The 12,763-nt window shown below is 38.5% G+C and overlaps 2 protein-coding genes across 2 annotated transcripts in view; both read right to left on the reverse strand.

Annotated features, from left to right (window-relative positions):
• Window positions 1-2,024: 2,024 nt before the first annotated feature.
• On the reverse strand, window positions 2,025-9,455 carry LOC113119168 (transmembrane protein 200A-like). The gene is made up of 2 exons (XM_026288424.1): window positions 8,935-9,455; window positions 2,025-6,599 (listed from the first exon to the last, which is right to left on the reverse strand). The coding sequence occupies exon 2, from the start codon at window positions 6,561-6,563 to the stop codon at window positions 5,358-5,360; it is 1,206 nt and encodes a 401-aa protein (XP_026144209.1). The 5' UTR covers window positions 6,564-6,599; window positions 8,935-9,455; the 3' UTR covers window positions 2,025-5,357.
• A 407-nt stretch (window positions 9,456-9,862) lies between these two features.
• The window catches only part of LOC113119169 (serine/arginine-rich splicing factor 6-like), a 5,787-nt gene continuing 2,886 nt past the window's right edge, over window positions 9,863-12,763 (reverse strand). The window contains exons 3-6 of the mRNA XM_026288425.1: window positions 12,602-12,732; window positions 11,531-11,739; window positions 11,324-11,389; window positions 9,863-10,994 (exon numbers count right to left, since the gene is read on the reverse strand). Of these exons, the coding sequence (XP_026144210.1) occupies window positions 10,529-10,994; window positions 11,324-11,389; window positions 11,531-11,739; window positions 12,602-12,732 (872 nt within the window). The 3' untranslated portion in view covers window positions 9,863-10,528. The remainder of the gene's footprint in view (window positions 10,995-11,323; window positions 11,390-11,530; window positions 11,740-12,601; window positions 12,733-12,763) is intronic.

The raw sequence follows: 12,763 nt of genomic DNA on the forward strand, positions 1-12,763 counted from the left end.
GGTGCAAACACATTGTACTTAAATGTACAATTCATGTTAATTCATATGAATTAGCCAGTAACTCGCCAAAACATGAAATTAATCACCATGCGTTGTGTTGTCACACCTGGATCCCATCGACTGGCCTCACGCAAGCCAACCAGACTGTGCCTCTGGGACCTGCAGCAGTAAAAAACAATTACACCCAGGCCGTTTATACAAGCCTCCTGCTAACATCCTGAACACACACATATAAACAAACTCAAACAGCACGCTCTGACCAAAAGTGCTCAGTTAAATGATGTATTGTTCACTTTAAAAATACTGTGACCTGTAGTTCTCTGCTTAAGGGATACAGCAGACTGTGCTTCCCAGAATCAGCATCTGGCTGCATTTAGCGCAGAGACGTGGTGTTTTTAACACACTTCTGCGACATGTTTAAGTGCAGAGAGGACCTTTGAAACTGTGCAAGCTTTACTGAACTTTGTTAACGCACTGCAGATGCGGAGGATGGCTAGTAACCCTGTGCCAGAGGAGAATGTGTCTGGTAAAGCACAAGCTGCAATGCTGTGCCAATTTATCTGAGATGAAGAGCACGGTCCAGGATCGCCATAAATCTCAACAACGCAGCCAAACATAATGGCTGCAGAATTGTTGACAAAGATAGTAAGAGCAAGTTTAACATATAGGCAGGATTGGGTGGTACAGGCAAAATCCCAGTTTCTAATATATATATTTGAGTAACTATAAATATATATATATATATATATTTTTTTTATAATCAAAATATTACAAAATGAACCAATAAATAAATAAATTACTATAATTATTATTTGTATTATTATTATTATATAATTATTTTAGACACTGTCAACCTACCTGCAAAAAAAAAAAAAAAACTCATATATATTTCTCGTTATGCTTTATTATTCCCAAATATTATATTTAATCTTTTTCAGTCTGCTTGTTTTCTGTCAAATCACACAAACAGATGTTGAAAATATTAAATATAAATTCTAAAGGATTTTCAGCATGGCACAAGGGTTAAATACTTGAAAATTAAAATTAAATTAAAATTATTAGATATATATATATATATATATAGGACTTGATGGAAGCAATACCAAACAGTATTCATGACAAATGAATAATATGTTTGACATCTGTGTATATAAAATGTATAAAACTAATTAAATCTAATAATATAATGAGATTGTCACTCTAAATCCTGCCTGGATGAGCCAGACTGCATATTTTAGAATATAGCAATTGCAAAGTTGCCCAGCAATGATAAACAATAACCAAACCTCGCTTTTTGACAAATAGTCACACTCATCATCATCTTGTTTGGGACACGCTGTGGCTTCATGTTTCTGTCTTGTTCTCACACGTAAGATAAAGCAGTCCTGCCCTCTGATATATGCAGATATATCTACCGTGACATAGCAGTACAGAAAAATGTCATCCAGTCCACACTGTAGCTGGATATAATGCCAAGCTGGGTAACATTGCCTTTGTTTGAAACATCATATCCAAATTCACAGAGACAAATAAAGGCCTGGGTCTTGCCTGCTAGCTTTACAAGCTGTTAGAATCGCAGAAGCCATCTTGTAAATGACCAATTAAATGAGAAGAGATCACGAGAGACTGCATACCTGCCCGGAAGGAGCCATAAAACCAAATAAGGGGCAAGTTGGCCCCTGACAAAAACACTGCTGAGGATAATTACAGCAGGGGAATTTCTCTTCCCCTCCTCCTTCCTCTTCCATTACAGAAACTGAACCAAACGCACCAAACTTTAGTCCGCTTTTTTTTTTCCTGTATGTTTTACATTCATCAGTTTGGAAAACACACTTATGTTATAACAGTGAGTTGTAACTTAAGAAGTTTAGTTATTTATTTAGTTTTTGGTAAAGTGTGCATGATTGTATAAGTGAAAGTTATTCTTAGCTGCTATGACTGGTTACTATTTTTCATGTTTTTTTTTTTGTTTTTTTTATCATCACACTTTTTATTGTGTTAGTCAGCTGTTTTTTGTTTTATTGTTTTTTTTTTTTTTTTTTGCCTTGTCAAAATAACCCAAGTGTGGTTTGATTGAGATGAATTGGGACACACAATGAAAAAAACATGATTTCTGAGAATTGTTAAATACGGAGTTATCTGTTTCTGCATTTTTGATGCACGTTTTCTTTTACAAATGTGGGAACATTCCAAGAGTTTCTGTAACATTCTGGAAAATTCCACAATATTCTATATTCTGTAATATTCTAATAAAAGCTGCATGCATAAGAACTCAAGTTATTGTGATCTGCCAAAGTATCAGACTTTTGTAAGCCATACATTCTGATTGTTTGAATATTTACATACACACAATATTGGTTTATGGTTTACATTCAAACTATTGTAACTTAAAATCAGTAAGAACATCTACCTTTTCCTTCAAGGTACATATTAATAACATACCATTAATGAATGTACATATCAATTAACAAAAGTGCATGCATTACCATAGTATATGTGTCCCAGTAGGCACCTTGATATCAGTTTGACATAACATATTAGTCAATACTTGGTCGTTAGCTTGATTTGCATATTTGACATCAATTGGGTTATAATTAATGTCATAAGCATTATCTGTGAAAAGTGATCTGATTCTGATACCCCGATTCTGATTTCAGCCTTTTTTTCAGTTTCATGTTACTTCTTAATTTAGAAATTGCTTCAAGAAAGGAAAAGATTAAAAAATGCTTTGCAAGTCACACTTCATTAAAGCCTGCGCAAAAATAATATACATTATTATACATACTGAAAATGATGCTCTTCACAGAAATCTTCAGCTCATTCCAATGAGATCTGTCTGAGCAACAGTTGATGAAACAAAAAAAAAGAAAAGAAAGAAAGAAAAATATAAACATTTACAGATTTACAATGGCTTGAGATGAAGTTTAGCATGTCTGCTTGCAGGGCACTGCTTGAAATGTCGTGTCACTTAGTGTGAACTTCTTTTAGGAAGAAACCCATGACCGTGGCCAATGCCATGCTCTACAGTCGAGCTACAGGAAGCTGGCAGGGTAACTGAAATCGAGTGAGACTCCAAATTAAAGACAGCTGTGAACATGATATATTAAAAAGTTGTGAACCCAAATATAGAAAGAAAAAAACAAGGAGATGAAGACTGATAGTAAAGTTGTAAAAATCTAAGAGCAAGACGTCCAGTCATAATTCAGTTTGCAAATTAATAAAGTTTTTTTTTGTTTATTTTATTTTTTTATCAGAAATCTGTTGAAAAGTTTGAATGGAGATTGTACAATAAGTAGTTTATACTGAATTCATTTCTTAGTTTGGTAGAAGAAAAACTGAATGTCTGAGTAGCCTAATATCAATAAAAGCACCTTGGAAATATATTCAGCTACAGCAAATCTCTTTCACACTGCTTTCATCCATCATACCTGAATCAGACCTTGCTTTTAAGGTCGGATGGCCGAGTGGTTACAAACATCAAACATACATAATCTTGCACATACACGTCTAACAAAGTTCTTCTCCATTACGCTGATCTTATGTCTCTCTGCACCTTTAAACAACAGGGATTCCCGTCCAAAACCAGGTCTTTCCTTTAATTATTAATTATTAAAGAACTTCATAAGTTAAATTAGATTCACCAGTTACAGTTTAGCTAAAATTGTGAAAGTTAATAGTTTTTCGATACATTTATTTTTAGGCTTTGGCCAAAGTAAATGAAATGCAGCATCAAGTCAATTAAATATGTGCCTTGTTTTCAGTTGTCTGCGGAAACAACACAAAACTCAACTCCTCTGACTATGGATGGTTAAAAGATAAAAGAAAAAAGAACAATCAGTCAGTATGCAAATAGATCTAAGACAGAAGACCAATCAAAATGCAGTACGCAAATATGTTCAATATTGAAGATCATTCTACAAGATATTTTCTAACCTGGATTCTGTCACCTTCATATACTCAAGTTCAGAATCTTTTATTTCTTTTTTATGAGACTATCCTCTGAGCTGAAAATGTCATATGATGGATCACTGTATAGGTTTAGAAAAATTGTCACAGCTAAAAATATGATTTATATGTTGCATATGCGTGTCTATCGACAAAGAAAGAAGCTTTTTGGCTATAGCATCTACCAGCAGGGGTAAAAAAAAGCTGCATATAAAAAGCCACACCTTGACCCCCTGATGCTACCGTGCATCAACATTAAATCATGGACAGCAAACCAAAGCTTACATTTAAAGTGGTTTTGTTTTGCCTTTTATTTGCAACACAGGCATGGGATTCAGTTCATAGGTGGTGTAAAGGATCTGATTGGTCAGTCAGACTATGGGTATTGCTCAGTATACATTGAGAACGCACAGCAAATAAAATAGCATACCAAAAACAGGCTACACGGACGAAATAGAGACAGGGAGACTGCCTTGTTTTTGTAAACAGAGTGAAGCTACACATTCTCACTGCAAAGAGGAGGGGTTCGGTCCAGCTCCACCCTTTAAAGGGAAAGAAATTATGTACCCGCATTAGTGCATGCAAAAACACTGATCACCTTAGTTAATGAAGCCAAGAGGGCACTGCGTCCTCATCATTGTTGCTTCTGTTTCACTGCCGGCAGGCAGAAATGGAAGAAAGGTGAAATACAAGAACAACAGATACTCTTAGACGAAAGATTTACAGACACTCCAACTGAGGTTGCATTACCTTAACCATATAAATGAATTCCAATGGACAATCCAATAGTAGACACGCAGTTTGGATAAATCCATTTTTTTTGGTCAAATAACATTCTCCATTTTTTGGCCCTTATAACTATCAAAACCAGAGACGTGCTTTTGGCTGACCTGATTTCGGAAGTCAGAAATGGGTTTACTTTGAATCGAGTCACTGCAGAGGTCTTCGTTTATTCTACCTCAAAGGTTCAGTAATGCTGCTTGCTGTGTCCTAGCAACAAGTAGGGCAACAATAACAAACAGATCCCTCCAATTGGGTTCCATCCAATCATCTATGACATCACGAGCTGTTTAGCACATTCCCATGACTGTAAAATACCTCCATCCCTAGCCTTCTTCAGGACGCTGGCTTATATCTCCATACCGTCGAGGGCAGTAGGTGATACAACTCCATACTCCGCAAATCTCTGAACAAGCTACTGTAGTTACCAAAACTAGTCAAGTGAGATAAATTGCTAGGTCTTAGAAATGAGCTAATTAGTTGGCCTCAAGGGATTCCAGAAACTGTGCAAAGAATATCCACTGGAAACTTGCACCCATTTGTTGGTTGGGTTATTCCAAGTGTATAGCACTATATAAGGCTCCTTCTGATCCGCCAAGCCATTAACCTTGATGTAATGATTAAACCTCAGCTCACTGGAAGGGACCTGAGCCGTAGCTTTTGTTCAACTGCAAGCACTGCTGCTCAAGCTGGTCCAGGAACTTGTCCACAGAGTCTTCCTTGTTCTCCAGCTTGAGATACTTCCTGGCGCTTCCGAGGTCCAGCCGAGGCCAGCTGCGGTGCATCTGCTCTTCCATTTGTATAAAGTCAAGGCTTGTAATGCCAACCATGTTCACGCACACCTCTGAGCTGGACTGCCTTGGAAGCAGTTTATGTTGACCCGTCAAAGACACGGACTTGTCCTCTGGATGCACCAGATCCCTGGGCAGTATGTGAGGTTTAGTTCTGTGGCTCATGCTGTAGGAGCGTCTGGGTGGGATGGAGAAGGTCTCCAAGTCCTCCCCACCCAATGTGGACATCGAGGATGCGGCCAAACAGTTGCTCAGTCCAAAGTGACTTTCTTGCTGCAGATCCAGTGCAAAGTTGGTCCCCCGTTCCTCTGTGCAAAAAACCTCCTTACTGTTGTTACAAGAGCTGGAGGAGTGAATCGAGGGGGTGGAGGAAGAGTCCTGATGATGAAGGACCTCAGTGTGCACCGTGTCTTGCTGCTGAATGCTGTCCTCCTCATCCATGCTCTTCACTTGGAGTAGAGGCTCCGAACTGGACATTTCTTGCAGACAGAGGATGTTCAGGTGGGCTGCAGGTAAACTGCTGACCCATTGGTAGTGGCTGGCAAGAGAGTTCACCTGCAAGAGGTCTGCTGAGGGAACAGCTGCAGAAACAGAGCAAATGACGCTCCGCATCTGCGCCAGAAGCATTTGAGTTTCTCTATCCCGGTTCTCATAGAGTACTGTATTGGCACAAATAAGTATGAAGAGTCCAACTCCCATAATGACAGGTCCTAGTAGTTTCATCCTTTCACTATGAACCAGACTTGCTGCTGAAAACAGTCCTTTGGACCCTAATCCCCATCCTGATGCACTTCCAGAGGATCCTTCCTCTGCCGTGTCCACTGATGATCGATGGGACCTGTACGGCCAGTAGCCGGCCACAGCAAGCGAAGTGCCAACAACAACAACCACCACCCCAAGCACCAGAAAGGCACCCGGCATGGAACGGATACGCAGCTTTCCCTGGATTACACCTTCTTTCTTTCTCCTGGAGTGAAGACTGAAACGTGGCAAGCGCTGGCGGGAAGGCGTGGCTGACCTCCGGCCGTGGGACTTCTGAGTCCGCATGGCATAGACTGGTCTGTAATGGTCCCTAATGGGAGTCTGAAAAGGTGAAGAGGGAAAAGCAAGATTAAGATTTAGGTTGGGTGTTGACAATCATTCAGCAATGCATTCAAATTTTTCATTTGAATGTTTGCTTCAGATTCCTAAACTGAAATATAAAATATGTTCTACAACTACTAATAATCCCTTGTTTGCTGTAAATTGAAACATTGATGCTAATGGGGCTGGGATTTTTTTTTTCCTTTAGTCCCACTCAGACTTGTTTGTTATAATGGCTTCTATTAATATTTAATCCATGGTGGCGTGTCTTGTTTTAAATAATTTAAGAAAACAAGCACAGTGATTTCTACATAACAGCCTGCAAAAAAGTACTTAATAATAAATTAAAGGAATGTTTCAGGTTAAACACAAGTCAAGCTCTTGACTCATTGTGCTGTGTAAACAAATTAATGAAATGGACGATTAGCCTGTGGACTTTAATTGTATTTGCATAACTGTTTTTACAAACTGTTGGATGAGTTTAAAGCGAAATAAAAAGAAAAAAGGCTGGCAATGTATGAACCAGTGCATCTTGCACTTTGAATCAAGATTTTTAAAGATTTAATCAAAGATTTAGTTAAAATTTGCAGCATGAAATTGTGTATACATAGAGTAACACCCTTCATGATGGTGTACCACAAACAAATCATAAACTGTATTTAAATCAATCGTATAGGCTATAAATATACTTAGAAATAAAGTGGCTGATGCTGTGTTTTATTGCAGCGAGAGTATTCCCAGTCCCTCAAACAATTTGTAAACTGTTGAATAAAGTTTAAGGCATGACATATTTCTTTAATACACTGACAGATAAAGTAGCCAGCTGGATTCCCAAAGGGAGCTCCAGATATTAAACAAGCATAGTTGATTTGAGGTCATTTCTTTATGTTGTTGATTTTAACTTGAAGAAGAAACAGGTGTGCAGGGGAAACCACTACGAATCTCCAAAGTCCATGACACTTTTGGCCGAGGAAGAATGTGGGGGAAAAACAACAGTCCATAACTGAGAAATGATATGTGGCTAATTCACTCTGGAAATACCAAACGCTCCGTTGGCAGAGGTTTCTCAGCAACTCTGAAAATGTAATTTACAATTCTGCCAACTCACTTGATTTGTTTAAACTCATGGGAGATGCTTTGACTGTTCTGCTAGAATACTTAAATCAGATATAAACATGTCAGTATTCTAAAAAATAAAAAGTGTATGACCAAATGTAAACAACTGAGGTTGTGGTAAAAAATTTATATAATAATAATAACAATAACAATAATAATAATAATAATAATTCCCTTTTGAATTTAATATTGAATAATAAACTCCATAAGTAAAATGAGATGCACACAGAAAAACAATCTATAGTACATGCATCTTGGAGCATATGTTTGGACTGATTCATCAAAAGGCAGGACTGATGAATTCCAGACCTCTTTTTTCCATTACCAAGTTCAGCTTTACTTTTAATGACTGTGAACTCTGGTTTCCAAATGGGTGAAATTAATTATACAAGAGTTTAAAATATAAACAGCAGATGTAGATCAATCGTTCAATCCGAATTGTGCTGAATGTTTCAAATTATTGTTTGATTATTTGCACAGATTATTATTTAAGCACCCAAGACAGGGAGAACTCTACATGTGTAGCTGAATTCGACTGTCGCATACATTCGTGTCTGAACACTCAAATATTCCTGCAATCATTGGCATAAATGCATGTACAGTCTAAATTGATCGTGTCAGACTGATTTCCATGTTGCATGTAAAACGAAGAGAAAAAGTCTATTCAAAATTATTTTTTTGACATTGCAGTATGCATCATAAAACAGTTGTAGCTGTAATTTCACACACACACAAAAAATAATAAACTTTTTTTTCTTAATAAGGCTAAATCTCCATTCATTTGTGCATACCATACATAATGCATATATATACATATATGTGTGTGTGTGTGTGTGTGTGTGTGTGTTTAAAAATGCACCACATGTGATCCATTACTTATTGTAATTCATTATAATTTCAGGCACATTTCTGGACGCTTCTAAAAGATTGACCCGCTTGTGCTAAAATGATCAAAACACATCAAAACATCTCTTTTTTTCTCAAATCTTAAATTCATTCATTCCAATAAATCTATGCCCCTCTCTGTAAATCCACTGTAATTAAACAGCTCTTCATACTGAAGGCACAATTTCTCGATTTGCGTCCAAACTTGAGATTAGACTCCATCAATAACATTACAAATCTACCGACCTCTAATAAGGTCAAGTCAGTTGCTGTATTGATATTGACGGCGTTCTAAATGTATCAAAGGCGAGATATTGAGAATGCGCTGACTTGCCTTTGTTACAATGTATCGCGTCAACGTTCCATCGTTCTACCGCGCTGGACACGCGCGTTCGTGATGTTCTTCACCCGCTGCGAAGTTTCGCGGTTCTCCATCAGTCCAGACGCGCGCCAAGTGCAGTGCGTCTACCATGACAGCGCTTCCTCTCCAGAAGAGGACTTTGAAGGGGTTAAAAGGACGGACTTTCTAAAGGCAGATAAGGTAAATGTGGCTCCATCATCTGTAGTCACCGTCTGTCCGTTCACCAGTGTCCAGGTTTCGTGTTCTTCCCTCAGTGAAGTGTTGAGGAGAGCGCCGCCTTCGTCGAGACCAGACTTCGGTTTGCTTTCCATACAGTCACATTACACAAACATTCAACAGGCTTGATTTCTCTCGCTGGGGTTTTGAACAGTAAAGCCTCTCCGAACTTGTTGGTGGACGTGAATAGATATAGGTTTGTAATGTAATATTGACGGAACAGAAGAGGAAAATGTTGTGGAAAAGCTGGCACACAAGTACATATGACATACCACGTACTGGACGTTTTTTTTTTTTTTTTTTTTTTATCCTCTCTTCTCTGAATGTTGGCGACATCTTGTGGAACTATTTTTACATTAAGCCGCGGAAAAAATAATTTTCAATTGAAAAAATAAACAAATAACTGAGGTCATTGATCTCAAGGTAATGGTAAGATTTATCAAGCAAAAAAAATGATCAGAAAGAAGACGATGGGGAATTTAAGGTGTTTGGACATCCTTTCCGCTTCATTGAATGGTAAATAGCAACACAAACAATCGTCTAACAAAAATATCTTTGGTTTTCCAGATTCATACTAGTTCAGAATGAAAAGAGTCAATTTACTTTAAACAGCTTTTATACATTGTGCAATAAAAGGTAAACCCAGCACAAAACACCTTTGTAAATGAACTGAATGGACACAGTATTGTGAGGCAGTTGTTTATTATTTTTGTATGGAGAACTTTGTTGTAAAAAGACCATAAACTCTGCCCCAGCTTAACAACAACTATGGTACATTTCTAAATATACAATGCAGAGGCAAAGGACATCTACCGTTGGTTTGATTTTACACAGTCTTTATGAATAAAATATAAATCGCAAGCAATTTTTAAAATAAAAACACTACTAAAAATGATGCATAAGGTTAACAATACCAGTAAATACTGAAATGTGAATATGCAAGCAATTTCCCTAATACTACAAACTATGAAAAAAAAATTTAAAAAAAAGACAAAAGAAAAGAAATGCATTTTGCTTCAAAGAAGAGAAAAATGTAGGGCAGGACAACATTTAGACAAATTTCAGTCTATTTTTGTCATTTTCAAGGAAAAAAGAAATTAAAAACAAGATGCACCATTTTGCTTTTCACAAAAAAGTAACACATTCAGACTTGTTTTCAGATAATAGATCTTGAATTCAGATTTTCTTACCTCAACCACAAACTGTCTTTTTTTTAATAGCACAAATCTCACCATTTAGTGACAAAAATTGTCAGTGGGGTAAAAAAACAAAAACAAGATATACGGTTTTAAAGATGTTTAGTTAGACTGAAAAACAAGAAAAGCCAATTGGAATTTGTATTTTTTTTTGTTTAAGAACGTGACCTTGAGTGGGATCGAGATCGGGAATAAGATCGGGAGCGTGAATGAGAGCGAGATTTGGATTTGGATCTGGATCTAGATTTCCTCTGCAGATCAGCTTCTGGTGGGGTTTGTGATCTGGATCGAGAATGAGCTCTAGAGCGGTGCGCCTTCTCAGTCGCCCGGCCGTCATCACTGCCCTTGTTTGCCTCCTGAGATTTGGACCCAGACTCTCTGGACAAATCCCTGTCGTTCACGGATTTGGATCGAGATCGGGACCTGGATCGGGATCTAGAATAAGAGCGAGCCCTCTTGTTCTCCCGTTTGCCCTTTTTGCTCGGGGGGCTAGGGCTCAGGCTATTATCCCTGGCGCTTTCACCTCCCCTGCGAGCTCCATTACTGCTCTCCTCCATCCTACCGCTCCTGCCCTTCGTCTTCTTGCTGGTTGACCTGCTGCGTGATCGCGAGCCTGAGGCTCTGGAAAGAGGGAAATCAACATTAGCACCTTCGAAACCACACAGATCTGATCATAGCAGCTACTGCCCTCTAGTGGACATCTTAACTGTGCTTATCCTAATAGAGAATAGAAACTTGAATGTGAGATTCACATAATGCCTCAAGTATATGAGCCGTTCCTGCATGGCCACAAAACTAGCAAAAAAGGTGCATTAACATACTTGATAAGGACTTCTGTATAATATCCTATGACAGTATTTTATTGCACACAACCAACCAGAACGTCATTTTATTGCTCTTCAAGTTCACACAGTGGAAAAGTGAAGTCTTGAATCCCTTGAGTTGTCTACCTTGAGCGGCTACTGGTCCGGCTGTGGCTTCGGCTCCTGCGGGACCTCCTGCTCCTGGAGCGAGACCTGAGGGATGAGAGCAAGATTTACACACCTTCAGTCAAACTATGAAGAAGCTATCATTCATATCCTGACATCAAGTTGTGACAGGTAAAGGTCTCAGTTAATTATCAGGTAAATGTAATTCTAGAATTGATTTGTTTGCACCTTGAGGCGCTGCGGGAGTAGGAGCGGCGGCGTCTGGCCCCAGGCCGGTCCTCGATCAGCCGAATCTTCCTTCCATTGACCTCGGTGCCGTCCAGTTTCTCCAGGGCTCTCTTCATGTCCGAGTACTGCCTGAACTCGATGACCCCCTCGTTCTTACGGCCCTTGTTAGTGTCTGCGTAAGTCACTTCGCCAGCCTGACGCATGTAGTCCTGTGAATCCATCACACATTAGAGACTCAAGAACTAATCGCTGATCATGTTTTTAATAGGACTAACTTCCTTAATGCTTCAAGTACATAATAGTTTAACCATTGTGCATCCTTAGGGCCTTTTTTTTATTTATTTATATTTCACTATTATTTCCTTTCAGAAATCCATTTTACGATATGCACAAAAATGATAATATCACGGACAAAAATATACAGACTGAAACCTATTAAAACAACAATATTTCATCTCAATGCCATTTCAGCATAAACTCAAGCATTCTTTGTTTATAGCCTTTCATTTTGTTAGCAAGGCTTCAAAATTACAAAATTATTTTCCACCCGATAGCACCATTTTCTTAGGTTTGACCTACGAAAGAAATAAAAAATAAAATTTCCAGCTGGAAAAACGAGCCAGTTGAATAGAAACTATGCAATTACAATTATTTTGTGGGTGTATGGATTTCAGAGTGTAGATTCTATAGGGCTATATACACCAGGTGCGATAATCCATGGTGCAAAAAAGCAAGGATTTTTTTTCTGTCACAAGTCGTTTCGTATGCGTTTTGTAGCTCATGGTACTTTAACAGTAAAGGATGTTTAAGACAATAAGCAGTGTGGTGCTATTAAACAGAGACTCAAAATCATATATAGATCACAATCAGAAGTTACTACAAGCACTTGATGCTTTAAAGTGGGTTTTAAGCAGTTACATGAATTTTCAAGCTTCGACTGATGCGTATTGTACCTCTACAATCGTTTAGCTCCCTGTGTGAAATCTCAGTTCGTCTCGCTTCGCTTCACTTTCTCGCATCGGGCTCAGTGTGAAACAGCTGTAAGACTGAAACCAAGAAGTGTTTCTGTACCTTCAGGTCCTGCCAGCTGCAGCGACTGGAGAGATTCTCCACAATCAGCCTGTAATCTGTGCGAGTGGGTGGGCCGAACCTTTCCCCTCCACCTCCTCCTCCTCCTCCTCCTCCACGACCGTACCGACTACCTTCAGAGTGACAAGAGCAAGATGCACACCG

This window comes from Carassius auratus, chromosome 19 (assembly GCF_003368295.1).
Source record: "Carassius auratus strain Wakin chromosome 19, ASM336829v1, whole genome shotgun sequence".
NCBI classification, from domain to species: Eukaryota; Metazoa; Chordata; class Actinopteri; order Cypriniformes; family Cyprinidae; genus Carassius; species Carassius auratus.

Bases quoted from the DNA above. Each gene is read 5' to 3' on its own strand.
- LOC113119168 (XM_026288424.1), bottom strand. From the start codon at position 6,563: ATGCGGACTCAGAAGTCCCACGGCCGGAGGTCAGCCACGCCTTCCCGC.